The 27717-nt window shown below is 38.6% G+C and overlaps 1 protein-coding gene across 1 annotated transcript in view; it reads right to left on the minus strand.

Annotated features, from left to right (window-relative positions):
* Nucleotides 1-4562: 4562 nt before the first annotated feature.
* nrip2 (nuclear receptor interacting protein 2) overlaps nucleotides 4563-27717 on the minus strand; it is a 31364-nt gene continuing 8209 nt past the window's right edge. Inside the window, exons 2-6 of the mRNA XM_065268489.2 lie at nucleotides 22654-22935; nucleotides 13578-13660; nucleotides 13232-13359; nucleotides 12649-12701; nucleotides 4563-6736 (exon numbers count right to left, since the gene is read on the minus strand). Coding sequence (XP_065124561.1) covers nucleotides 6617-6736; nucleotides 12649-12701; nucleotides 13232-13359; nucleotides 13578-13660; nucleotides 22654-22935 — 666 coding nt within the window. The 3' untranslated portion in view covers nucleotides 4563-6616. The remainder of the gene's footprint in view (nucleotides 6737-12648; nucleotides 12702-13231; nucleotides 13360-13577; nucleotides 13661-22653; nucleotides 22936-27717) is intronic.

Below are 27717 nucleotides of genomic sequence, written 5' to 3' on the forward strand. Positions count from 1 at the left end.
AAAATGTAAGTGCAACATGGAATTTCTTGTATATGTATATGTATATATATATTACTACTTTTTAAAGATTGACAGTGTGCAGGATCTTTCTGATGTTTTTCTATCAATTTTTTTTATTTAACAACATAAACATTCTTGGCTTTTTCTCTTTATGCAGTAATACGAAAAAATGGTCTGAGGTCCTCGATGCAAACTTAGGTAAATGGTCAGTTTTTTACTTTACAATGTGTGCAGTATTTGTGCACAAATGTTATTGCCGTTTGTCTATTTTGAGCAGAATGATCGCAGTTCAGGGACTTCCCTGCTTGTTTTTAATTTGGATCCCTTTCCTCCCCAAAATGCTGGATAAAGTTATTTTTGCCCTTAAGTGGAATAAATACCGGAGAGGTCAGCACTTTCGTCCGACTGTAAATGCCCCATCATGTTTGACCATAGATGGGCATGCAGGACATCAGATAAACATGTTCAATTACACCCTAAACTTCTAGTGGCATCATAGATGGCTGTATTAATGATTTCATAGTGTGTTATGCTTCATTGGGGTTTTATATATGAAAGTATTTTAGACTGTACAAGTTGGATTCTGAAATCTGAGTGCACACTTACAATCTGGAATGTTTTATCCCGTTTTTAAGCCATATTACATTAACTATGTTAACAACTTTGTAAAGTTAAAAGGTCAGACCTTGTTTCCATTAGTTACACAAAATGCTCGTGTTTAACACAGGTTTGACAACATCTCTAAAATTGACACTTAAGATTTAGTCCTAGACGTGAGATGCTTGATAACTAACTTTAAGACATGAATTTTTACTCCTAAGTCAATAGCCTTGTTTTTGTGAGGCTTCATAAATAAGGGCCCTGGTGAGCGAGATGAATCCTCTGGGAACTGAACTTTTTGCCAAGCGGGAGCAAAATCATTGGGCAAAAAACTAGCTGATGTGGAGCAGCTGGGCAGATAGATGACCCTGGGAACAGACCACCCTTGGGATCTCTCCTGTCCAACAGTTTAAAGTTGGCTCAGCTGCAGTATGTAGGCTATTCAGTGTCAATGTGTTTCTGGGTCTGTGTGCTTTAGAAGTTTCAGCTGTTTGTTTTTTGTGTGTTTGTTTGTATATTATGGTCATTTCTTATATGAGAGTACTTGTTCAGTCGTACTTGTGTGCCTTTTTGTTTGTGCTCATGGTGTGATGATGTCTGTAATATAGAAGGTTAAACCAATAAATAAACACTTCCTATCTATATTAATTAAATGTGACTCAAGTTATGTAATTAATTGTATATTTGATGGATTATGCCAAGTCTTCTACACATGCTTATTTTTCCACATTTGGCAATGACATTTAACTGTTATGAAAAATTAACAAGACTTTGCATTGCCATTTACAAATATGTGACCCTGGACCACAAAACCAGTCATAGGGGATTATGATTAAGAAATTAAGATGTATAAAGCACTGAAAGCTGAATAAATAAGCTTTACATTGATGGATTGGGGAATTTTTGGCCGAGATACAACTACTTGAAAATCTGGAATCTGAGGGTGCACAAAGTCTTAGCAACACATATTACTTATGATAAATACATTTGTGATATATTTACGCTATGAGATTAACAAAATATCTTAATTGAACATGATCTTTCCTAGTGATTTTTGGCATAAAAGAAAAATCGATAATTTTGACCCATTAAATATATTGTTGGCTATTGCTATATACCTGTGCGACCTACGACTGCTTTTGCGGTTCAGGGTCACATAAAAACCCGAAATCGTCAGTTAAACTATAAATAAGTAAGAACTGCCTGTCCTGAAAATGATGAACCCTGGATTGGACAAATCTTTAACCAGTTTAAAACCCTCCACTTATCATTGTGAGGTCACTGGGTTTCCATGGCATCCTTTCCTCCCCAATACGTCTTCTGAAAGCAACCCTGTGACTCTATAATGGTATTTAAATGATGGTGATGCTGTGTATCTCATGTCATCAGTTTTTCTTTTCTCAGTCCTACACTCTTAGAAAAAAATTGTCAAAATATGTACCCCAGCTGTCTCTGGGGTGATACCCTTTTAAAAAGTACAGCTTTGGCTCTAAAGACTATATATTAGTACATCAAAAGGCACATATTTGTACCAAATGTATATATAACTGTTCCTAATGGTACACATAGGACCTTTTTATAGGGTACTTCCTCAGTGACAGCCGGGGTACATGTTTTGATCATTTTCAAACTGTGTAGCAGCAGCATATTTCTATTGGCTAATAAGTGGCCAAGACTTATCAATGCTTCATTTTCATTGGCCGTTCATCTTATCATAACTCTTTATTTCTTTCACATCCAGGATTTTTTACTTTTACATGATTTTACATTTACTTGAGTAACTCCATTAATAGAGAAACGCTGGCCTTACAAACTTTTGTTCGTGGTGAGTGAAGTGTGAATCACCAAAGATTATGCTTCTCCAAATTCTTGTTACTTATTCCTGTGTCTGTCTTCCTCCTCGTCTCCGTATGCATTTGCATGTGGACAGGGAGGGATACTGCCGTTTGCATTCATAGATTAGCTGTATCTTCATGGTTCCTTCCTCATTTCCTGCCATTTGCGTAATGCACACTTAACTCGTCTGGTACTGGTTCTAATAGACGATTGGCAGTTTTAATAAACCTCTGCGTTTATCGAGCTGGCGGCAGGGATTCCATTTAATGGATTCTGGGGTTTCTTCATCACTTCATCACTGATACTCAAAGCTTATTAGATCTTCCTATTAGACACCGCTGTGGTTTTCCGCTGTGTTCTGTGGAAATGACCAGCAGTGTTTATTAGGGACCGGAAAATGCTTTCCCATTCCGTTTTATGCTTTCTGGCTTCTTACTGGACTTTGGTGTACTGTGATTGGTTAAGCAGATTTATTGCAGAGAATGAAGAGTGGCATTTGTCGCGGTTTGGATTTTGCGTACAATTAATTATGTACTTTTTTATACTGACCTGATACAATATTGATTTGGGCAGTAACTAATAAAAAAAATGCTGTTTATCGCGTTTTGGAACCTAATTCTTCATTTTTATGTTCCTTTAACTTAACAAATAAGTGTAAACATTTTTAACATTTTTTTTAAATAATAGGTTGAATTTCTGCCTTGTTTTAGCCTAAGCAGGACTCTTTTGAATTTATTACATTTTTAGTTTTGTTGAATTTATGTGCGATAGAGAATAAAGGCCAGATTTATGATGCTTGGCTTTGCTTTAACGTTTCTATACATTCTCGGATCTCAAATGAGATGTCTTTTAAACCGTGACAGGATGTGGCGTGTCTACTGAGTCAGAAGAAAACGTGCAGGCCCCCCATTGCACAGTGGGTGTCAAAGCAGCGAAGCCCATCTCAGTGTGAGCACTGCTTTGAGGGAAAAAAAAACATTTTGTTCTGTGCTGTGTGGCGCTAAGGCTCTGCGGGATTATCTTTAATTTTGTAGGCCATCATTGGATGTGACAGTAAGAAATAATGGAGCACAGCATGCGGCCTGGTCCCGAACAGATAAAATGGGACTCATACATCATTGCTACGTCCCTGTTGTCACGTGTGATACCAAATGTGGTCACGTGATTTGATGTTGAACTTTAATTCTATTTCTCCTCAAAAAACCTAAACAATCTTAAAAAACAACAAGCATACCCAGCTTTTTATAATTGAATGCATTATAAAATCATCCTACATAATGTAAAAAAAAAAACATTCTGTGAAAATATAACATTGAAATCTTTAATATTGGCTGAGTAAGGCCTTGTCAAAGATTGAAATCAATGCAAAATTAATGTTTGAAATCAAACTTTGATGCTCCAAATCTTAAAAGTAGACTTGGCAGAATACGGCAGAATATTAGAAATAATGTAAGAATAAACTGATTAATTTGTAATAAGTGAAACATGGAGGCTACTACAAATGATAAATAATATATTAACTCTCCTGCATTTGACTGACTTAGCAAGAAAGTCATTTTAGAAGCATAAAAAGTGAATACATTTTGATGAAAGATAAAAATAGTCTGTGATTTGACACCGTCTCAAACAATCAGAGCCTTTTGTAACATAAACAGTTATGTGAAGCAGAATTTTGAACCAATGAGATTTCACTTTGGGCGGACAAATCAGCAGCAATTGTCATGCTAAGTATTATATTAGAGCATCTTTTTTGTAGTCACTTTGAATAACGGCATCTCCTGAATACAGGTAATTGTAATTTTTACCCTTGCTTTTACAAAGAATAGATAGATTTCTTGGTGATGAGACTAAATAATGTATTGTGCCTTTGGCTATTGGATCAGGGGCAGCCTGTGCTCAGTGCCGGGTCAATGATGTCATCCCTTATGGCTCTCAATGGTTGTGAGAACATCTTTACCCTCCATCATCAAATGAAGGAACCTTAAAATAGCTTGTTGACTGCCTCGGGCAAACCATGTGATCGTGAACCTCTGCGAGTAGAGAAACAGTGTTGTTCTTCAACTATGTGTGTAGGTGCATCAGCTTCGGCTTTCAGATTCTTGTGACATGATTTGTGCATTCATTTCATTCACAATGAAGAACTTTTTATAGTCAGAATACATCATATTTTATTTAGGCAGAGAAAATACTGTTCAGAGAAACAAAAAACACCAAAAAATAAACTCTTTTCATACAACTGGCCCTCTTTCGGTTGCATTTCGATAGGAGCTGAGATAGGCGTTTTCGGCCCTGCTAAACGGTTGTACTTGCGGTTTTAATTTAACATACAAAGGGTAAGCGAGATGCGTGGGTGGTGAGAAAAGCCTTTGGTTACAGTCGAGGAGATGAAACAGAAGAGGGTTTGTGCCTAAAAGCTTGAAACTGGGCTCTGTATTGGTCTAAAAGAGCACAAACACATGCAAGTGAAAAACAGAAATGCATTTGCATTGTATCATAAACACAAACACGCCTCTCTCACTGGCTTATCAAAAAATACAAATGGGAAAGTCTATAAATGAAGAGCTTAGATACAAAACCCTCTAAGTGCATCTGACATGTTTTTTGTAAATGAACATTTTTATCAGGCTCTTATGTTTAGGTGCAGTATAAGTCACTTTAATGGCAATGAAATATGCATTAATCACTAATTGAAATGCCTTATTTTTACAAATGTCTCTTTGGACATTTCATATATTTAAAAAATTTGATTGTCTTTTGCTGCAAAACCCTCTAAGTGCATAAAATATGAATAAAGGGCCGTGCACACCAAAGCTTTTATGCCGGTGTATTTTTTCAATTGTTTCCAATTGAAGCACAGCGTCTGGCAGGTTTTTTCCATGCTGAAAGCCAGCGCTGAGTGCCGAGAGTTGAAAAATATTAGGGAAGGAAGCTGGCAGTCAGCTGAAATAAAGCTGACGCCGGGCGTTTTCAGACCCGTAAAAAAGCTTTGGTGTGCACGGCCCCTAAGGGTATCACTGTAAAAAAATATTAGCTGCCTTAAAATTTTCAGTTAAATTAACTTATATATTCAAATCATTCTAACTTACTATTTATCTTGACTAGAGATGAGTTATTATAACTTATAAAATATAGTTGAAAGAAGTCAACTTCATTTTATAAGTTGTAGCAACTTGAGAGACAAATAATAGTACGTTGACATGATTCGTAAATTTAAATTGATTCAACTAAAAAATTGAAGACAGCAAAGAATTTTTACAGTGTAAACGGATAAAAATTTCTGTCAATATCATATTATATTCGGTAAACCTCCTTTTTCCGGGTAAAAAAACTCTTACTCTGACACAGTTCCTTATCCAATTCCTCCATGCACTTAGAGGACTTTGCTGAAAAATTGGCGTTTAATGGATTCTGCCAACAAATTTGTATTTCTAAATGGGATTAAGTCGATTTGAAGCAAAAGCATTTGATAAACGTATAATAGCGCCAAGAGCATTTGGTCAATTTTATTATCTCATTTTTGAAGAAGGTGGCTTTTATCAGATTTTGCATCTGAGCTCTTCAAATGCAGATGGAAAATTTTGGTTTCTTGGTAGTTCCTTCAGAATTAAACCAGTGCATGTCTCAATAAAGATCAGATTGACTAAAGCCCCATATTATTATCTCGGGACCAAGTTAATCTACTAAAAGGAAAACAGAACAGAAAACACAGTACTTGGTTAGTGAAAGGCAGTTTCAGAGTACTGATTACTGGTATTGTAAAAGAGTTTTAACTTCTGATAGAGTGTGACATGTTCAATGCTGTATATAAGTAAAAAGTCTGATTGTTTGGGTGCTTACTTGACCTGTACAATAATTAATTTATGTTTATGTAATTTGTGTTTTGTACTATAAATCACCTGATGAGCACATTTTCTTACTTTCAGATTAACTGTGTGCTTGTTTTATAGTTCAATAAAGGCAATTTAAAATATTAAAATCTTCCTCCTCCTCAAAACACTTAATCAAAACTAGTTTAAAACATCAGACAAAATAAAGTTGGCAGATTTCTGTCAATAGCACAGAAACAAAGCAACAATGAAGAATGATGAGGAGAGAGTTACTCTAGGACACTACAGTCCAGACAGTCCTCTTTGATTACATGGGTACGGTCGGGGCGGTCATAGGGCACGTAGGTTTGAGGTCACATGTTTTTGTTGTTGTCATGGTGATGGCACTGACTGCAGGCAGGTGGATCCAGGAAGGGCAACTCTTGCTCTGTGCTGTGGAGACGGAGCACTCTGGAGTTCAGGTCCACACAGCACTGTGAACAGAAAGTGTATTGTTTGTTATGTAAGCTTAGCAAAGTCGGTCTGTTTGTCTGAGCTTTATCAACCAGCCAGGGTCTGGCTGTTCATCTGTCTATCTGTTAGTCTGTCTGTCTGTCTGTATGTCTGTATCAATATTTTGTCTGTCTGTATATGTGTTTGTCTCTCTTGCCTATCAGTCTATTTATTTATCTGTCTGTCTATGTAGATAAGTATGTGTCCGTCTGTGCTGCTGTCTGTCTGCCAGTCTATCTGGCTAAGTATGTGTCCGTCTGTGTTGCTGTCTGTCTGTCTGTCTATCTGGCTAAGTATGTGTCCGTCTGTGTTGCTCTCTGTCTTTATATTTATCTGTCTGTCTATCTAGCTAAGTATGTGTCCGTCTGTGTTGCTGTCTGTCTGTCTGTCTGTCTGTCTATCTAGCTAAGTATGTGTCCATCTGTGTTGCTGTCTGTCTGCCAGTCTATCTGGCTAAGTATGTGTCCGTCTGTGTTGCTGTCTGTCTGTCTGTCTATCTGGCTAAGTATGTGTCCATCTGTGTTGCTGTCTGTCTGCCAGTCTATCTGGCTAAGTATGTGTCCGTCTGTGTTGCTGTCTGTCTGTCTGTCTGTCTATCTAGCTAAGTATGTGTCCATCTGTGTTGCTGTCTGTCTGCCAGTCTATCTGGCTAAGTATGTGTCCGTCTGTGTTGCTGTCTGTCTGTCTGTCTATCTGGCTAAGTATGTGTCCGTCTGTGTTGCTGTCTGTCTGTCTGTCTATCTGGCTAAGTATGTGTCCGTCTGTGTTGCTGTCTGTCTGTCTGTCTGTCTATCTAGCTAAGTATGTGTCCGTCTGTGTTGCTGTCTGTCTGCCAGTCTATCTGGCTAAGTATGTGTCCGTCTGTGTTGCTGTCTGTCTGTCTGTCTGTCTATCTAGCTAAGTATGTGTCCGTCTGTGTTGCTGTCTGTCTGTCTGTCTATCTGGCTAAGTATGTGTCCGTCTGTGTTGCTCTCTGTCTTTATATTTATCTGTCTGTCTATCTAGCTATGTATGTGTCCGTCTGTGTTGCTGTCTGTCTGTCTGTCTATCTGGCTAAGTATGTGTCCGTCTGTGTTGCTGTCTGTCTGTCTATCTAGCTAAGTATGTGTCCATCTGTGTTGCTCTCTGTCTTTATATTTATCTGTCTGTCTATCTAGCTAAGTATGTGTCCGTCTGTGTTGCTGTCTGTCTGTCTATCTATCTGGCTAAGTATGTGTCCGTCTGTGTTGCTCTCTGTCTTTATATTTATCTGTCTGTCTATCTAGCTAAGTATGTGTCCGTCTGTGTTGCTGTCTGTCTGTCTGTCTATCTGGCTAAGTATGTGTCCGTCTGTGTTGCTGTCTGTCTGTCTATCTAGCTAAGTATGTGTCCATCTGTGTTCCTGTCTGTCTGTCTGTCTATCTGGCTAAGTATGTGTCCATCTGTGTTGGTGTCTGTCTGTCTATCTGGCTAAGTATGTGTCCGTCTGTGTTGCTGTCTGTCTGTCTGTCTATCTGGCTAAGTATGTGTCCATCTGTGTTGGTGTCTGTCTGTCTATCTGGCTAAGTATGTGTCCGTCTGTGTTGCTCTCTGTCTTTATATTTATCTGTCTGTCTATCTAGCTAAGTATGTGTCCGTCTGTGTTGCTGTCTGTCTGTCTGTCTATCTGGCTAAGTATGTGTCCATCTGTGTTGGTGTCTGTCTGTCTATCTGGCTAAGTATGTGTCCGTCTGTGTTGCTCTCTGTCTTTATATTTATCTGTCTGTCTATCTAGCTAAGTATGTGTCCGTCTGTGTTGCTGTCTGTCTGTCTGTCTGTCTATCTAGCTAAGTATGTGTCCGTCTGTGTTGCTGTCTGTCTGTCTGTCTATCTAGCTAAGTATGTGTCCATCTGTGTTCCTGTCTGTCTGTCTGTCTATCTGGCTAAGTATGTGTCCGTCTGTGTTGCTGTCTGTCTGTCTATCTAGCTAAGTATGTGTCCATCTGTGTTGCTGTCTGTCTGCCAGTCTATCTGGCTAAGTATGTGTCCATCTGTGTTGCTGTCTGTCTGTCTGTCTGTCTATCTAGCTAAGTATGTGTCCGTCTGTGTTGCTGTCTGTCTGTCTGTCTGTCTATCTAGCTAAGTATGTGTCCGTCTGTGTTGCTGTCTGTCTGTCTGTCTATCTAGCTAAGTATGTGTCCATCTGTGTTCCTGTCTGTCTGTCTGTCTATCTGGCTAAGTATGTGTCCGTCTGTGTTGCTGTCTGTCTGTCTATCTAGCTAAGTATGTGTCCATCTGTGTTGCTGTCTGTCTGCCAGTCTATCTGGCTAAGTATGTGTCCATCTGTGTTGCTGTCTGTCTGTCTATCTAGCTATGTATGTGTCCGTCTGTGTTGCTGTCTGTCTGTCTGTCTATCTGGCTAAGTATGTGTCCGTCTGTGTTGCTGTCTGTCTGTCTATCTAGCTAAGTATGTGTCCATCTGTGTTGCTCTCTGTCTTTATATTTATCTGTCTGTCTATCTAGCTAAGTATGTGTCCGTCTGTGTTGCTGTCTGTCTGTCTATCTATCTGGCTAAGTATGTGTCCGTCTGTGTTGCTCTCTGTCTTTATATTTATCTGTCTGTCTATCTAGCTAAGTATGTGTCCGTCTGTGTTGCTGTCTGTCTGTCTGTCTATCTGGCTAAGTATGTGTCCGTCTGTGTTGCTGTCTGTCTGTCTATCTAGCTAAGTATGTGTCCATCTGTGTTGGTGTCTGTCTGTCTATCTGGCTAAGTATGTGTCCGTCTGTGTTGCTCTCTGTCTTTATATTTATCTGTCTGTCTATCTAGCTAAGTATGTGTCCGTCTGTGTTGCTGTCTGTCTGTCTGTCTGTCTGTCTATCTAGCTAAGTATGTGTCCGTCTGTGTTGCTGTCTGTCTGTCTGTCTATCTAGCTAAGTATGTGTCCATCTGTGTTCCTGTCTGTCTGTCTGTCTATCTGGCTAAGTATGTGTCCGTCTGTGTTGCTGTCTGTCTGTCTATCTAGCTAAGTATGTGTCCATCTGTGTTGCTGTCTGTCTGCCAGTCTATCTGGCTAAGTATGTGTCCATCTGTGTTGCTGTCTGTCTGCCAGTCTATCTAGCTAAGTATGTGTCCGTCTGTGTTGCTGTCTGTCTGTCTATCTATCTGGCTAAGTATGTGTCCGTCTGTGTTGCTGTCTGTCTGTCTGTTTATCTGGCTAAGTATGTGTCCATCTGTGTTGCTGTCTGTCTGCCAGTCTATCTGGCTAAGTATGTGTCCGTCTGTGTTGCTGTCTGTCTGTCTATCTATCTGGCTAAGTATGTGTCCGTCTGTGTTGCTGTCTGTCTGTCTGTTTATCTGGCTAAGTATGTGTCCATCTGTGTTCCTGTCTGTCTGTCTGTCTATCTGGCTAAGTATGTGTCCGTCTGTGTTGCTGTCTGTCTGTCTGTTTATCTGGCTAAGTATGTGTCCATCTGTGTTGCTGTCTGTCTGCCAGTCTATCTGGCTAAGTATGTGTCCGTCTGTGTTGCTGTCTGTCTGTCTGTCTGTCTATCTGGCTAAGTATGTGTCCGTCTGTGTTGCTCTCTGTCTTTATATTTATCTGTCTGTCTATCTAGCTAAGTATGTGTCCGTCTGTGTTGCTGTCTGACTGTCTGTCTATCTAGCTAAGTATGTGTCCATCTGTGTTGCTGTCTGTCTGCCAGTCTATCTAGCTAAGTATGTGTCCATCTGTGTTGCTGTCTGTCTGCCAGTCTATCTGGCTAAGTATGTGTCCGTCTGTGTTGCTGTCTGTCTGTCTATCTAGCTAAGTATGTGTCCATCTGTGTTGCTGTCTGTCTGCCAGTCTATCTGGCTAAGTATGTGTCCGTCTGTGTTGCTGTCTGTCTGTCTGTCTGTCTGTCTATCTGGCTAAGTATGTTTCCGTCTGTGTTGCTCTCTGTCTTTATATTTATCTGTCTGTCTATCTAGCTAAGTATGTGTCCGTCTGTGTTGCTGTCTGACTGTCTGTCTATCTAGCTAAGTATGTGTCCGTCTGTGTTGCTGTCTGTCTGTCTGTCTATCTAGCTAAGTATGTGTCTGTCTGTGTTGCTGTCTGTCTGTCTATCTAGCTAAGTATGTGTCCATCTGTGTTGCTGTCTGTCTGTCTGTCTATCTGGCTAAGTATGTGTCTGTCTGTGTTTCTGTCTGTCTGTCTGTCTATCTGGCTAAGTATGTGTCTGTCTGTGTTGCTGTCTGTCTTTATATTTATCTGTCTGTCTATCTGGCTAAGTATGAATCTTTCTGTGTTGCTATATTTCTGTTTTTCGGTTCGTCTGTCTTTCTGCCTATTTATTTTCCTGTCTCTCCATCTAGCTAACTGTGTCCATCTGCGTCTTCCTGTCTCTTGTAAGTTCATCTGTCTGTCTTTTGGTTTTGTCTGTTTTTTCTGCTCATATGTCTTTCTGTCTATATATCTGTCTTTATATTTGTCTGTCTGTTTCCCAGTCTGTGTGTCTGGCCAACTATGTATTTGTCTGTCAGGCTGTCTATCTATCTGTTTACCTGTCTATCTGTCTGATTTTTGTCTGTCTTTATATTTATCTGTCTGTCTGTACATCTGTACATCATTTTATAAAATAAATTAATTTAACATGAATTCTGTGGAATTAAACCTAAGGCTACTAACCAACAGAACTACTTTGTATCATTCAACATGTTTTGTTTAATTAAAAGTTGAGTTTTAGCACAGTTTTTTGTCATATATTTTCTTTGGGGGACCGTGAAGGAATGCGCCATACACAAGGGGGGCCGCACGCTGAAAACTTTTGAGAACCACTGGTCTATGTATTAAGCTGTGTGCCTATCTGTCTGTATTTAGGTTTGTCCTCCTGTCTTTCTTTCATTTTTTCTAATTGTCTGTCTATATAGTTGCCTGTCTGTCTATCTGGCTATACCCGTCTGTCTATGTGGTTATCTGTCTCTCTTTCAGTTTGTCTGATTCTTTCTTTCTGTCTGTCTGTCTATTTTGGATTCTGTCTGGCTGCCTGGCTAACTTATTTTGTCTTTCGGTTCATTCCTTTGTCTGGTTATCTGCTTGTCTGTCAGACTGTCTTTCTATCTGTCTATCAGTCATTTTTATCTATCTATCTATCTATCTATCTATCTATCTATCTATCTATCTATCTATCTATCTATCTATCTATCTATCTATCTATCTATCTATCTATCTATCTATCTATTTGCCTGTCTAACTATATGTCCTACTGTGTGGCTATCTGTGTCTCTTTCAGTTTGTCTGTCTTCCGGTTTGTTTGTCTTTTTATCAGTCTGACTATCTTTCTGTCTATTATATTTGTCTTTTAAAATATTTTAAACATTCAGACAAAAGCTTTGTCCAAATTGTCGGTGCTCATGCGTTTTTTTGCCAATTTATGAATAAGTAATGCATGTCTTACAAGTGTCTGCTAAAAGATTCCAGCTGTTTGTAATTTATTGTTTGTTCAGACGGCTACATCGGCTTCAACAATCTCTATTCTCGCATGCATTATACTTTCTTCTCCTGGTAAGGATGATAATTTGCATACGAAGACTGTCCTCCACAGTCTCGTCCTCTCTAGCGTTCTCGCTCCCCATTTTCTCTGTCAAGATTTTAATAGCATTCAGCCTGCTCCTCATAACTGCATGCAATCAGTAAACCTCAAAGGGGAAATTTTCCCCGCGGCATGTAAAGTAATCTCAAACCATATTTAGCTCCACTAATCATTCAGTATTTAAATATATGCTAATACACGAAAGAGATTATTTTTTCCTCAAACTAGGTTTATTTGCTTGTTAAAAAATTAAATAAAAGTGACTTTATATCTAGTCATGAGTAGACGGTCACATCAGAAATCCTCAGATGCAAGATGATGTTGTGGAATACAAATGCAGAGCAGTGATGGGTGATGGTGGTCTTACTTTGAGTTCCAGCAGAGTCTGTAGACCCAAGCACACATCAAACGCTGAATCCTCTGTAAACAGAGAATGAAGAAGGTTCAAAATAGAGACCTATCCCCTAAAGGTGGGATTTTATTCTTAGGCTAATTAGAAAAGCAAGATATCGAGATTAACTGGCTTGATGTGTGGCTTCCTACTGCATTTGTATACAAAGCGTGTTTAAAACAACCAACACTGTAACCAGGTCATGTATTCTTCTGTTATGCCGCTGCCCACAGCTCTTCCTCTAAGCATTTCATAAGTGCTGTCTGAATCACTTTAAAAGCTCAAACAAGAAGAGCATGAAATGGAAAATTGTTGCAACATAAATGCTTTCGAAGTTTCATCGAATGATGTGTGTGTGTGTGTGTTTTTTAACAGCATTCTGCATACATTTATCTTTTTTCCATATGTATTCTTTAGATTTATCTTGACAAGTTCAGCATAGTTCAACTCTTGAGTTGTGTTCAGTTTTTTTCACTTGACTAATCATGCATACAGGTTGGTTACTTTTTGGCATAGGCAATCCATTTGGTGGAGAAAACATAAGACTTTGATGTCTGACCTGTGACTTGAGCGGTGCATTGCACTTTTTCTATGCCCAACTGCAAGTGCAGCGACTTCACAGTCTCCACCGTTAAGTCACTGAATGCCAGCTTGTCATGGGACCTTTCTTCATGGCTGGTTTTCAGTCTGCAATAAACATGCATATAATGTAGAAGTTTAGTTTAGTTTAGCTTGGATGCTAAAGATGAGAATGATATTAACCAAATGTTCTCTGCATGTATTCTGTAACCATATAGTAGTGTTACCTAAATATAGTGTACATACACAATCCAATAAATGACATAAGCCCTTAGTTTGTAGATAAGGTTCGATCTAACCGGTTTAAAGTACCGTGTTTAACTTACCCAAGTCTTCTGCAGCATGTCTTAGAGATGTGGTTGTGTTGGCACCCTGTGTTTATGGCGAGCTTCACCTCTGCGTCTCCACACTGCAAAGCAAAACGTTATTGTTAAGTTGACAACAGGAAATGTTTTAGTTATTCATTAAATTACATCGATTTTTTGGATTTCACAATGGATGGCTTACAGTTTTTCTCAATTGCTTTGGCTCAATTCTCAAATGAAAATTTTATTTTTCAAAACAATAAGATCAGATCTCTAAACAATTAGCTTATTGTTCACATCAGATTGGAATTTCTTATTGATTTGAGCAAATTGCAAATGCTTTGGCACATGTGTGCAAACAATAAGTACAATCGTCTGCAGTTTGCCCAACAACTAATTGCATATGGCTTGTTGATCAAAACTGATGAGTCAATTCTCACGTAAACTGTCAAACTCTTCACAACTTCTCAATCATTTGTCATCGTGTACGCCATCACATTCAAAACGATCCATTCACTTATCAAAAACTACTAAACATGCATGTACATTCCATAAATATCTGACATTGATATTGTTTGTAATGTCTGCTTCATTGGAGATTTTTTCCCTGGTGCATGGCAATGGAAAACATAAGATGTGATGTGGATGAAAATCTTCGGCCTGACCAACAAGAGCGACAGGATGTCCAACAAGAGCGACAGGATGTCCAACAAGAATAATTAGTTTATCATTGAGGTTATTTTGTAGTTATTTTCTATTATATTTTTTGTAACATAGGAAATATGAAATGTACAGCAATTGGACAAGCAAGATTTCAGTTTAAATGTAATACACATACAAAAATAAATGAAGTGAATAAATAGAAATGTTCATTTACTTTTTTCTATGTACTGTTGACTCTTCTCAATTATTAAGATTTTTTTTGAAACCTTATTTTCTATGGTGGACTTTCATGGTGAAAAAACAACTAAACATTTTGACCAGTGTTGCTCACACGATGACAAAAATACTTTATATTTTGGTGCCCATGGCCAAATTACTGACAAGATAACTAGGTTTTGAAGCATGAATAAAATGTTTTGGGTGTGTAACTTCATTTTGCAGACATGCAATTAAGTTCTGAAGTTCCAGCAAACAGTTGTGACATTTGCACTCACAGTTAAGAGAATAATAAGACTGTTGCAAAAAATGTGCCAAAGCAATTGAGAAAAACTGTAATTAGTTTATCATTGAGGTTATTTTGTAGTTATTTTCTATTATATTTTTTGTAACATAGGAAATATGAAATGTACAGCAATTGGACAAGCAAGATTTCAGTTTAAATGTAATACACATACAAAAATAAATGAAGTGAATAAATAGAAATGTTCATTTACTTTTTTCTATGTACTGTTGACTCTTCTCAATTATTAAGATTTTTTTTGAAACCTTATTTTCTATGGTGGACTTTCATGGTGAAAAAACAACTAAACATTTTGACCAGTGTTGCTCACACGATGACAAAAATACTTTATATTTTGGTGCCCATGGCCAAATTACTGACAAGATAACTAGGTTTTGAAGCATGAATAAAATGTTTTGGGTGTGTAACTTCATTTTGCAGACATGCAATTAAGTTCTGAAGTTCCAGCAAACAGTTGTGACATTTGCACTCACAGTTAAGAGAATAATAAGACTGTTGCAAAAAATGTGCCAAAGCAATTGAGAAAAACTGTAACACTGGATAATAGGTCTGGTTAATAATGTTCTTAAAGTTTCGCTTCAGTAAGCCGGTTTATGTTCATTAGTGTCCTTTAACCTGATATTCCATCAGCGCTTGCAGGATTCAGAGCTCGTCTGATAAATAATGACCCTGCGTTTCTGCAACGTTTGCTCTTTTGCAGATCGGATCATCTGTTTGTGCTGTTTGCTTGACATTTATGTGTAAATGATTTGTTCATTATTAGCCGAATCAGTAGATTGTTTTTTAACTAGTTGGCCTTCCGTTTTCTTATGTTTCCGTTGCTGTCAAGGCAAAAATGGTTCTCCACAGTGAAAAGAAGCATTTTGTTTAAAACAACCCAGGGTTTTTTGCTAGGGTATTTTGGATGGCTACTACGGCATTGCTAGGTGGTTGCTATGGTGTTTTGAGTGGTTACTAGGGCATTGCTGGGTGGTTGTTAAGGTGTTTTGAGTGGTTACTAAGACATTGCTGGGTGGTTGTTATGGTGTTTGGATGACTACTAGGGCATTGATAGGTTGTTGACAGGATGTTTTGACTGGTTAGTAGAACATTGTTGGGTGGTTGCTAGGGAGTTTTGGGTGGTTCCTAGGACATTATTGGGTTGTTGTTAAGGTGTTTTAGATGACTACTAGGGGTATGCTAGGTTGTTGCTAGGATATTTTGTGTGGTTACTAGGGCATTGCTGGGTGGTTGTTAAGGTGTTTTGAGTGGTTACTAAGACATTGCTGGGTGGTTGTTATTTTGTTTTGTATGACTTTACTAGGGCATTGATAGGTTGTTGATAGGATGTTTTGACTGGTTAGTAGAACATTGCTGGGTGGTTGCTAGGGATTTTTGGGTGGTTCCTAAGGCATTGCTGGGTGGTTGTCATGGTTTTTTGGATGACTACTAGAGCATTGATAGGTTGTTGACAGGATGTTTTGACTGGTTAGTAGAACATTGCTGGGTGGTTGCTAGGGAGTTCTAAGGTGGTTCATAGGGCATTATTGGGTGGTTGTTCGGGTGTTTTGGATGACTACTAGGGGTATGCTAGGTTGTTGCTAGGATATTTTGTGTGGTTGCTAGGGCATTGATGGGTGGTTGTTAAGGTGTTTTGGATGACTACAAGGGGATTGCTAGGTGGTTACTAGGGTATTACAAGGTGGTTGCTATGGTGTTTTGAGTTGTTACTAAGCTATTGCTGGATGGGTGTTTTGGTGTTTTGGATGACTACTAGGACATTGATAGGTTGTTGCTAGGATGTTTTCACTGGTTAGTAAAACATTGCTGGGTGGTTGTTAGGGTATTTTGGATGACTACAATTGCATTGCTAGGTGGTTGCTATGGTGTTTTGAGTTGTTACTAAGGCATTGCTGTGTGGTTGCTATGGTGTTTTGAGTTGTTACTAAGCCATTGCTGGATGGGTGTTATGGTGTTTTGGATGACTACTAGGGCATTGATAGGTTGTTGCTAGGATGTTTTGACTGGTTAGTAGAACATTGTTGGGTGGTTGCTAGGGAGTTTTGGGTGGTTCCTACATTAATGGGTTGTTGTTAGGGTGTTTTGGATGACTACTAGGGGTATGCTAGGTTGTTGCTAGGATATTTTGTGTGGTTACTAGGGCATTGCTGGGTGGTTGTTAAGGTGTTTTGAGTGGTTACTAAGACATTGCTGGGTGGTTGTTATTTTGTTTTGGATGACTTTACTAGGGCATTGATAGGTTGTTGACAGGATGTTTTGACTGGTTAGTAGAACATTGCTGGGTGGTTGCTAGGGAGTTTTAAGGTGGTTCCTAGGGCATTATTGGGTGGTTGTTAGGGTGTTTTGGATGACTACTAGGGGTATGCTAGGTTGTTGCTAGGATATTTTGTGTGGTTGCTAGGGCATTGATGGGCGGTTGTTAAGGTGTTTTGGATGACTACAAGGGGATTGCTAGGTGGTTACTAGGGTATTACAAGGTGGTTGCTATGGTGTTTTGAGTGGTTACTAAGGCATTGCTGTGTGGTTGCTATGGTGTTTTGAGTTGTTACTAAGCCATTGCTGGATGGGTGTTATGGTGTTTTGGATGACTACTAGGGCATTGATAGGTTGTTGCTAGGATGTTTTCACTGGTTAGTAAAACATTGCTGGGTGGTTGTTAGGGTATTTTGGATGACGACAATGGCATTGCTAGGTGGTTGCTATGGTGTTTTGAGTGGTTACTAAGGCATTGCTGTGTGGTTGCTATGGTGTTTTGAGTTGTTACTAAGCCATTGCTGGATGGGTGTTATGGTGTTTTGGATGACTACTAGGGCATTGATAGGTTGTTGCTAGGATGTTTTCACTGGTTTGTAAAACATTGCTGGGTGATTGTTAGGGTATTTTGGATGACTACAATGGCATTGCTAGGTTGTTGCTATGGTGTTTTGAGTGGTTACTAAGGCATTGCTGTGTGGTTGCTATGGTGTTTTGAGTTGTTACTAAGCCATTGCTGGATGCGTGTTATGGTGTTTTGGATGACTACTAGGCGGGCATTGATAGGTTGTTGCTAGGATGTTTTCACTGGTTTGTAAAACATTGCTGGGTGATTGTTAGGGTATTTTGGATGACTACAATGGCATTGCTAGGTGGTTGCTAGGGTATTTTGGATGGTTACTAGGGCATTGCTGGGTTTTTGCTAGGATATTTTGTATGATTACTAGGGCATTGCTGGGTGGATGTTAGGGTGTTTTTGATGACTACAAGGGAATTGCTGCGTGGTTGCTATGGTATTTTGAGTGGTTTCTATGGCATTGCTGGGTGGTTGCAAGAGTGTTTTGGATGTTTACTAGGGTTTTGCTGGGTGGTTGCTAGGATACTTTGTGTGATTACTAGGGCATTGCTGTGTGGTTGTTAAGGTGTTTCGGGGTGGTTGTTAAGGTGTTTTGGATGACTACAAGGGATTGCTAGGTGATTGCTAGGGTGTTTTGGATGGTTACTAGGGCATTGCTGGGTGTTGCAAGGGTGTTTTGGATGGTTACTATGGTATTGCTGGGTTTTTGCTAGAGTATTCTGGGTGGCTACTAAGGCAGAGATTTGGCTGGTTACTTGGGAATTGCTGTGTAGTTTGAAGGGTGTTTTGTTTGGTTACCATGATTTGCTGAGTGGTTGCTAGAGTGTTTTGATGCCTACCTGGGCATTGCTAGGTGTTTGCTAGGGTTTTTGATGGCTATTAGGGCATTGCTAGGTTACTATGGGGTTGTTACTAGGTGGTTTACTAGGGCATTGTTGGGTGATTGCTAGGGAGTTTTGGTTGATTACTGGGGCATTGCTGGGTGGTTGCAAGGGTGTTTTGGATGGTTAGTATAATGGTATTGCTGGGTGGTTGCTAGAGTTTTGGGTGTTCAACATGTTTAATCACTGGCCTAAGTCAAAAATGTCTTAAGATATGACTGAACCTATATATATATATATATTATATATAAGTTCTATACCTTAGATTAGTAATACTCTTTTCCCAACAAGCTGCATGGTTTGGTGTGAAGTTCATGTTTGTAAGAATTCACAAATCAAATTCAACCCCTGAAGAGTCATGCGTCGACATTTAATAATAAAAAATTAAGGGTTTGTTCAAATTTTTATTTTTTCATTAATAGTAATAATAGTGATAATAGCTGTATCAAAAAACAGTGAAGAATGAATAAAGCAACAGCAGAGATTTTTAAGGATTTGGAACCTGTCTGTGGCATATGGTGTCCCAGCATGCACGAGGACTTAAACACAATATGGTTCCACCTACGCACAGCCAAAGGGTTGTCAGTTTGTAGGTCTACTCTTTTCTAACTGTACAGTTAATGATCAAGCAATCCAGACTGCGTCAGCACCGTTCCACATTCAAAGGAGATGAGAGGCTTGTTGCAACCTTTTCGAGTTTCCTGTCACTCAAGGTGCGAGCCGTCACCCCCACAACTTTCCTACCACATGAAGGGTGGGACGCAACATCTCTCCTATCAGGGCGTCAGCATGTCATCGCTTGCACAGAGGGGGCTGTTAAGCCCCTCTCACGCATTGTTCCATCCACACATGCATAGACATGGCAGGTCTTTGTTGTGTTGTTTACTATTCTGAGATGTGAAATCTTTCTTTTCAACAACTGTTTCTTCAAAAATCAAAAATGCTGTGTCAAAAACGACCCAAATTGAATTCAGCTCGAGGTGCAAAAAATGAAACACTTGAAACACTGTTCACAGGGGAAATGCAACGTGTGCAACAGACCATAAGGGGACAAACTGTGATTTTCTGATTATGTGTCAGGACTGCTGTGTAACCTGTAGATAGGGGGATAGTTTAAACAAAAATGTTCAGTCTGGCATTATTTACTCACCCTTATGTTGTTTTAAACCTGTAGTTATGAATAAAAAAGATATTTTGATAAATAATGGTAACCACTTAATTGACAGCACCCATTGACCTTCATAGTAGGAAAAACAAATACTATGGAAGTCAATGGGTGCTGTCAAAATATCTTCTTTTGTGTTTAACAGAAGAAAGAAACGAAACGCGGTTTAAAATTACATAAGGCTGAGTAAATGAAGACAATATTTTCATTTTTTGGAATATCCTTTATACAAAATAGATTTCCTAGTGAATGCAATAACAACAACTGAAAGTGAGATATTCCCCTCGTGAGCTCTTATGGCTTTATTTCTCTCTATTAAAAATCTGTGTATGTGCGCACACGGGTGCATGTGCAGTACATTGAGACAAATACTTTTTCATTATAATGACAGATCTGAATACAGCGAAATCCCCCTTGACATTTTTGCCTCAAAGGGAAATAAATCTTCCCAGAACCATGAAACGCTTTGGATGTGCTTTGGAAAACACTGTCCCATTTAACCAGTTCTTCATTACTGAAGCTTTAATTAGATTAGATTAGTTTCATTTCATTCTTCGGTTCTACTGTATGATAAGAACATTGTGTGTCCATTCTGGAACATTCGGTTCATTCACACGCGTGTGTATTCATGAACATTCACCACTGAGAAGTTTCATTTTTATAACCGCTATTCAATCTCAATATTACACATCTCTCTGAATCTAATTGGTCGATCGTAGCACTTTGATCATTTGGTCAGATATGTATGACTCTGTGAAATCCAGGCTAAAGTCTCATAATTTAATTATGAGATTAGCAGTATCAGATTTTGAATTTACTCATCAATATAAAAGATATCAAGATTATATCCCAGGGGTGCAAACTTGTCACTGTTTTTCATGGAATTCGCCATTTTGGATCCAAAATAGGTCATTCTTGTGATTCGTCTAGATCTGATATGTTTTTGACAATGGGGGGTGGGGGGCTGTAAGAGGATATATATAGCTTGTGTCTTTGTCACCCCTGATGATTATGTAGGATGATTTTAGTAATATGCATCATTCAGGTACAGATATGTACACATTTGGTTCATGTACCTTTTACATTTAAATTCAATTGAATGGATACCAGACTGATCAGCCATTGTATGATGTTGAACATCTGTCTGTACATTATCTGTTACTTTTGAGCTGACAATAACACTGCTCTTCCCTTAATGGCGTGGTTTGATGGGATGTGGAATGCATGATGCATGAGCTTCGGAAGTCAAATAAATGTGGCTGTGTCCAAAACATTTCCGCAACTTTTTAAACCTGGAAGTATTGCCCTACCGCCTGCCTGCCATAAAGCGCGAAAGATACATTAACACATTTAATTTGGTCAATATAAAAACATGCCCCTTTCATTCTCACAGCGTTACTGATAAACTGTGATAAACTAATGTGTGTGGTTTTAATTGCAATTGTTAATTTTTTTATGTAAATTTTCCTTCTAAGACTTCTATTAAATCAGCAAGAGAGCAAAAGCTTTATAAAATGATTTCTATAATTTTTTAACTTTTAAATGACTGTAAAAATAATTAATATTTATTGATCAAAAGGTGTTGGAGCCCTGTACCCTTCTCTAAAGTAAATTTGCAACAATTTTTTTCACAAATCACATCTTTATTATCCACTCTATTTCAGGTTTTGTTAAGTAAATTGCATTGTTTTAAAGAGCACCTACCGTCCAATTCACAATTTTACATTTCCTTTGTTGTGTAAGTGTGTATTAGTACATGTTAACGATATGCAAAAGGTACAAACCCCAAAGTAAACGATGACGCAAGTTATCGTCTCCAACGTAAATCTTTTTTCTTGGACTACAACAAACACACGGATTGTAGGCAACAGTTTACTTCCTTGGATTGGTGATGTATTAACTCTTTCGCCGCCATTGACGAGATATCTCGTCAATTAAGAGAAAACGCTTCCCCGCCAATGACGAGATTTTCTGTCTTTCCGCAATACCGCTATTATCCACCAGGTGGCGCACTTACGCAACTTATACAACCCGGAAGTAGCGCCTCACGTGAAAGAGAAAGAACTCTGTGTATGTTTTAAAGATCATCTGCATCTGATCTCTATCAAAAGTCCTTCGCAAAAATTGAATTATCTCAGCTTTTTACTCAAAATTGGGTGTTTTTGAAGAAACCTACCCATGTTTGAGAGGTGATTACAAGAGAACTAATGAAGGTAGGATGAAACGTTTTTTTTTTTTGTTTGAAAGCAGAGGGTCTGTTCTTTCATCTGATATATTGTTTGTTTATATATTTAAAGAAGAACATTTCTGGAAGGCATTAAACTTTTGTGAAAATCATGAAAAATGCTGGCGCTGGCTGGCAACTTTTTTTTAAAATGCTGGCGGGAAAAGAGTTAAAGACCGACATTATCATAATTCCTCCCTATTCAGACTCACAGCCTGTAAATTTACTCCTGTTAGCATTGCATTGGGAGCGAATCTTTCAAACATGATAAGGAGCGTCACATTTCACAATCACAACGTACAGATTAGCTGGCCAATCAGGGACACAGAGCTTTTCAAATCTGTGCATTTCAGAAAGAGAGTGAAATTTGGATCTACAAAAATGTACGGTAAGTGTAAAATAATGTTTTTTTTAACCATAAACCACCCAAACACATTGTGTTATACAAATACACAAAATAACATTGTTTTTTAGCAATGAAATAGGTGCTCTTTAATTTAAAAAATAATTAGGCTTTGAAAATTACAGGTCAGAGAGATCTGAGTCACATGTTCTCCAGTTGCATCTCTATTGTAAACTTGGCAAGAGGTACATCACAGATTTTGCCTTTTTAGACACGTTCTTGCTCTCCAAAAACCACTTAAACCCAGTCGAGTGGAACAATGGCCGCAAAAAAAATCAATGAGTCATAGGGAGCCAGAGCCCATGTTTTGTCATTACTGCAAGCTGTTATCATCCCCATTATAGTGTCAAACAGCTGAAACGATTGGAAGGGGCTAAACTTGTTGATCGTATCGTGTGTTTGTTGTATTACCTTACACTGGACCACTAGAGCTGAGAGGCTGGATGCCCTCTCGCCCACTTTCTTCCTCTCTTCTTCATCATCCTCATCATCGTCTGACCTAAGGCTCTTCTCGCTCTCTTCCGGAGACTCTTTCTCTTCTGTGGAGTCATCCACCGTGCTCTCACTTCTTTCCTCTGGTTCTGCACCTTCCTTGCTGTCTGCTAGTGGGGAGCGGACATTGTCCCGGGCCTCTCCACGCAGACGTGTGATGTTGCCCTCCAGGAGGCGCCGCTGCACGATGTTGTGGGGCTGCTGTAGAGGCACACAGGAAGAGGAAGTGAAAGTGTCAGCAAAATGGCTGTTTGAGTCGCATACTACCATTAGTACAAAGATTTACGGTACATTTGCAGTACATAGGGTTCTTAATCCCACGATGCAATGCGGTCAACTTGGCCTTACATGATAATGCCTCCTTGGTTTGTACATTTGTCAGTGGAAAATCTATCACTATGTTTCATTGCAGTACAGTTCACAGATGTGAGGTCAACAGAAGGTCATGAAGTTAATAAAGCCAACAGAACTCTGTTGTTCCTTCCCTAAAGATATCATTAACTTTGAGCATCATTTTTAGAAGTGAATTGTAAAGGTGACGTGTGTGAGATAAAATCTTTATGATACATCATTGTTTTCAGACAGACTGTAAACACTTCCTCTATCTGTTGTTGTTGGGACAGTCGATGAAGGGCCTAGCTGGGTCCCTTGGGAGTTGCGGTTTTACTCAAATTGCTGCAAACCAAATTTATCTATCCTAAAATAAGTGACGGGTGTAGCAACATGAACACAGGTGCTGTGACAGTTTTTTTTTTTGCAGTTAACAAATGGTGATGGTGACAAATAATGTATTTTATATTGCATGCATAACAATGTTGTAAAGTGTTGTAAATATGTACTAATATGTACTACAGATATGTATACATTTGGTACCAATATGCACCTCTGAAGTACTAATATGAACTCTTTAGGTGCAAATGTGTACTTTTTGAAAAGGTACCACCTCACTTACAGCTAAGGACAATTTTTTTCTGACAGTGTAGGTTCAGATCTCTGTAACTTAGAGAACAGCTGTCATTTTCTACAGGAAAACATAGTGCAGTTTTATCTGATTTTAAAGGGATCCACTTAAAAAAAATAGGCTCATTTCCAGCTCCCCTACAGTTAAACATTGATTTTTACTGTTTTGGAATCCATTCAGCCGATCTCCGGGTCTGGCGGTACCACTTTTAGCATAGCTTAGCATAATCCATTGAATCTGATTAGACCATTAGCATCACACTCAAAAATAACCAAACAGTTTCAGAATTTTTTTACTATTTAAAACAGTGCCCGAAAATAGTCCCCTGCTATTGAAAGTAACCAAGGGGACTATTTTCGGCTGCTGCGTAATATCATTGCGCCTGCTGCAGCCAAGGTACGACAGCAAATTCCTTGATTATTACGCCGGAATGAGGGTATAGTTCCTAGCCATATCGGCCTAGAAAATCGCAACTTTTAATTTTCTGTACAGAAGAGTCAAGTTTAAAATAGGAAAAATATCAAAACTCTTTGGTTATTTTTTAGCATGATGCTAATGGTCTAATCAGACTCAATGGATTATGCTAAGCTATGCTAAAAGTGGTACCGCCAGACCCAGAGAAAATGGGAAAATTTGCATATTTTTAAAAAAATGTGAAGTGTCCCTTTAAACTGCATCTGGCACTTCTTTATTACAGGTTTGAGGACCACCTGAAAGTACAGATAATCTCAAAGGGGAAGCTGAAGAAATCTGAATTTGAACAGCCTTCTCTTCTTCCTCCACTTGAATCGTTATATCTGTTCCTCTAGCTTGCTGGTCATTCATAACTCAAAACATATGCTCGGCCATAAAGATGCTTCAGGGGATGCTATTGTAGCCTGTTGATATTTTCCACTGTCAGGTTTGAATGTATCACCGAAACATTATTACTAGGTGTTTCCTCCAGCTACAAAACAGCAGTATCGATCCACAGCTGTGCAGTAGAGGATCTGCTGTTGAATTTTTTAGTAGGCTTTGTGTATTGACAAAAAAGCAGTTTGATGTTTACTGTATGCAGCTAACAACTCAGTGTAGTGTTGAAAAATCACTAACAAGACCAGTTTGTCTTACTGCGGCAAGATCAGCATTCGTTTTCAATGAATGTATTATTTATTCTTGCAAATCAACAGATTTTTATCTTTAGCCGGGATGCTGTGTGATAAAAACTTCTCCCATTGTTCTAAGCAACATGAAGTCATTCTGACTGTCGATGGCAGCAAAGAAGCTCATTTGAACCCAACGTGATGAGAAGACCTCCATAGGAGCCCTTATGTTCTTGTTGACGCCCGCTTAGAAAGTCCATACCTTGTTTGGTAAAACCAGCCAGCTGTGACTCGAGTATTGACGCTTTTAAATTATTTGTTATACAGTTATAGATCAAAAGGTATAGGATGTTTATCATTGATGTTGGGGTAGTCGATACATACACTGTCAGAAAATAAAGGGTTTAAAATTTGTACTCCAGCTGTCACTGGGGCTGTACCATTTCAAATAGTACCTCATAGATACATAATATAATATCAAAGGTACATATTAGTACCAAATGTACATAGTACATATTAGGACGTTTTTTTAAATGGGACATATCATAAAAAATACTTTTTCCATGTTTAAGAGCCATATTGTTTGTTTCCTTAGTGCTTCTATCAATCAAAAAAATGTGATGAAGATCAACCCAGTAACTTAGTTTTGGTAAACCATTCTTTGCAAACATGTGGAAAATAGGTCATTGATATTTGGCTCCCCTTGTGATGTCAGAAGGGGATAATACCGCCCCTTAATCTGCACTATCCAACCACAGTGCTGCCATTTAGTGCAGAGATCAGCTCATTTGCATTTAAAAGGACACACCCTGTACTTTCCTGTCGTCTCCTTAAATTCTGTCTATCAAATAAAGGCAAAAATGGCCCAAAAAAATGCACTGCAGTGTTACATTTTGAACATGCTTAAGGTCAGCTAACAGATTCAGAAAAAGCCTTGGATCAAAAAGGGACGATCCCAACCAATTGGTTTATAATTGGACCAATGCTGAGTTGTTTTAACCCATTGTTGGGTCAAACATTTTCTGGGTTAATTTAACCCAATTGCTGGGTTTATCCCCTTTTTCACCCAACATCTTTTAGAGTGCAGTTGACTAATTTTGAACGTGTTTCTTCTTTGACTGACAGCTAGGCACCATTACATCACAACAGTGTTGCGTTTGACTTTCACCTTAGAAGGACATATTAGAGAGATTGGTGGGGTAAGCAGAGATGGTGGGTAAATGGCACCGTCAGGATTTTAGCTGGCATTGTTATCTTTAATCATCACATTGCTCTGTGATGAATGAGAATTGACAGGAAGTAGAGAGTTGAGGATTTTGGATTCACAATAATGGATATATACAGTTTGACTCCATTACCTGTATCACTTTGCCTGAAATAAACATATAAACCTCCGCCACCTTCATCTTAACTGTTTAATGTAAATACTGTTGTTGAATCTCACAAATCTGTCCACAAACAAATGTCCACGTTATATTTTACCCCAGAATCAACAATATGAAGAGAAATATGAAATGCATTTTGTAACATTAAGTACACCCATTTGCAGTAGCAACCAATACTGTAGTGTAAACAAACAGTATTGTGTTATGTTATAAATTATATTATAATAGTATTGTATTCATTTGAGTAGCTGTTTATACATAATAATCTTGTGATTTGAATAAACTCATTGTAAAAATTACTAGTAATGATAATCTTAATGGCAATCACCACTGATAATTATGGGGATTACATAAAAACAATGCAAAGAAAGTGTAGTAGGCGTCATTTTCTTTGCACAATAGTAATTTTTTTTTTATGTGACCAGTCATTAATGTAGAGTAAAACCAATGCCGCTCGATATCATCCATTGTGTTTGTTTGTTATCAGCTGATGCCCCTTAATGAACATCAGGTTGATTTGGGCCAGCATGAAACATCAACAGTCAGCTTTATAATGAGCTGTGTGTCCATGCATTTGTTTACGCGTGTAAGGACACAGATCATGATCATGTATATTTAGTGGGATCGGTGGAGAGGGTCTCTGTGAATCCAGGGAAAGGGTGAAGTGTCCATGCTGGGGTCTCTTGAGCACTTATGGGACTGCTGTCTTTTGCAATGACTTATTACAGTGCTTCTACACTTTAAAATTCTTTGTTGCACTTAAATTTTTAAGTTTAATCAACTTGAAAATGAAATTACAATTAACAAAGTCAATGCAAAAACGGGAACTCGTGCAGGGGTGTTGCGAATGAAGCAATTGGGCAGAGCGATTGCCGCAAAACCATGCGCTATTCGCCTCAAACGCGTCTTCACACAAGTTGAAAATATTCAACTCAAGTGAAAAATTCGCATGACACAAAGTTAAATCCTGCGAATAATCTAGAGCAAAGTACGCAATGCTTCGCATTTGGTGTATACGCAGCATAACACTGTAAAAAGTGAAATCTGTGTTACCTAAAAAAACTTACTTCAATTAATATGATAGACAAGGCTACTTTGAGAATAATTATTAAAAAATGCAATAATACGGAGCCGATGGTGTAGTGTACAGTGCTCCGACATATGATGCAGACGCACTTCTGGCGACTCGAGTTTGACTCCCGATCCTTTGGTGATCCCATACCCCTCTCTCTACCCTGTACTTTCATGTTGTCTCCTTAAATACTGGCTATCAAATAAAGGCTATCTTGACAAGTGAGAAGTTGTTATAAATTATAAAACTAAAGTTGAAATAACTTACGCTAATTCAACTTATAATATTTATAATTGATAGCAACTCCGTATGGGGCGTACACACCAAATGCGAATTTAACGATTTGTGCAAGTAGATTACATACACAGTTAATGCAAAAACGGGAACTTGTGCAGGGCAATGCGAATTAAGGAAATTGTGTGGCGCGATTGCCGCAAAAACATGCGCTATTTGCCTCCAACGCGTCTTCGCACAAGTTGAAAA

Source organism: Paramisgurnus dabryanus, chromosome 1 (genome assembly GCF_030506205.2).
Source record: "Paramisgurnus dabryanus chromosome 1, PD_genome_1.1, whole genome shotgun sequence".
NCBI classification, from domain to species: Eukaryota; Metazoa; Chordata; class Actinopteri; order Cypriniformes; family Cobitidae; genus Paramisgurnus; species Paramisgurnus dabryanus.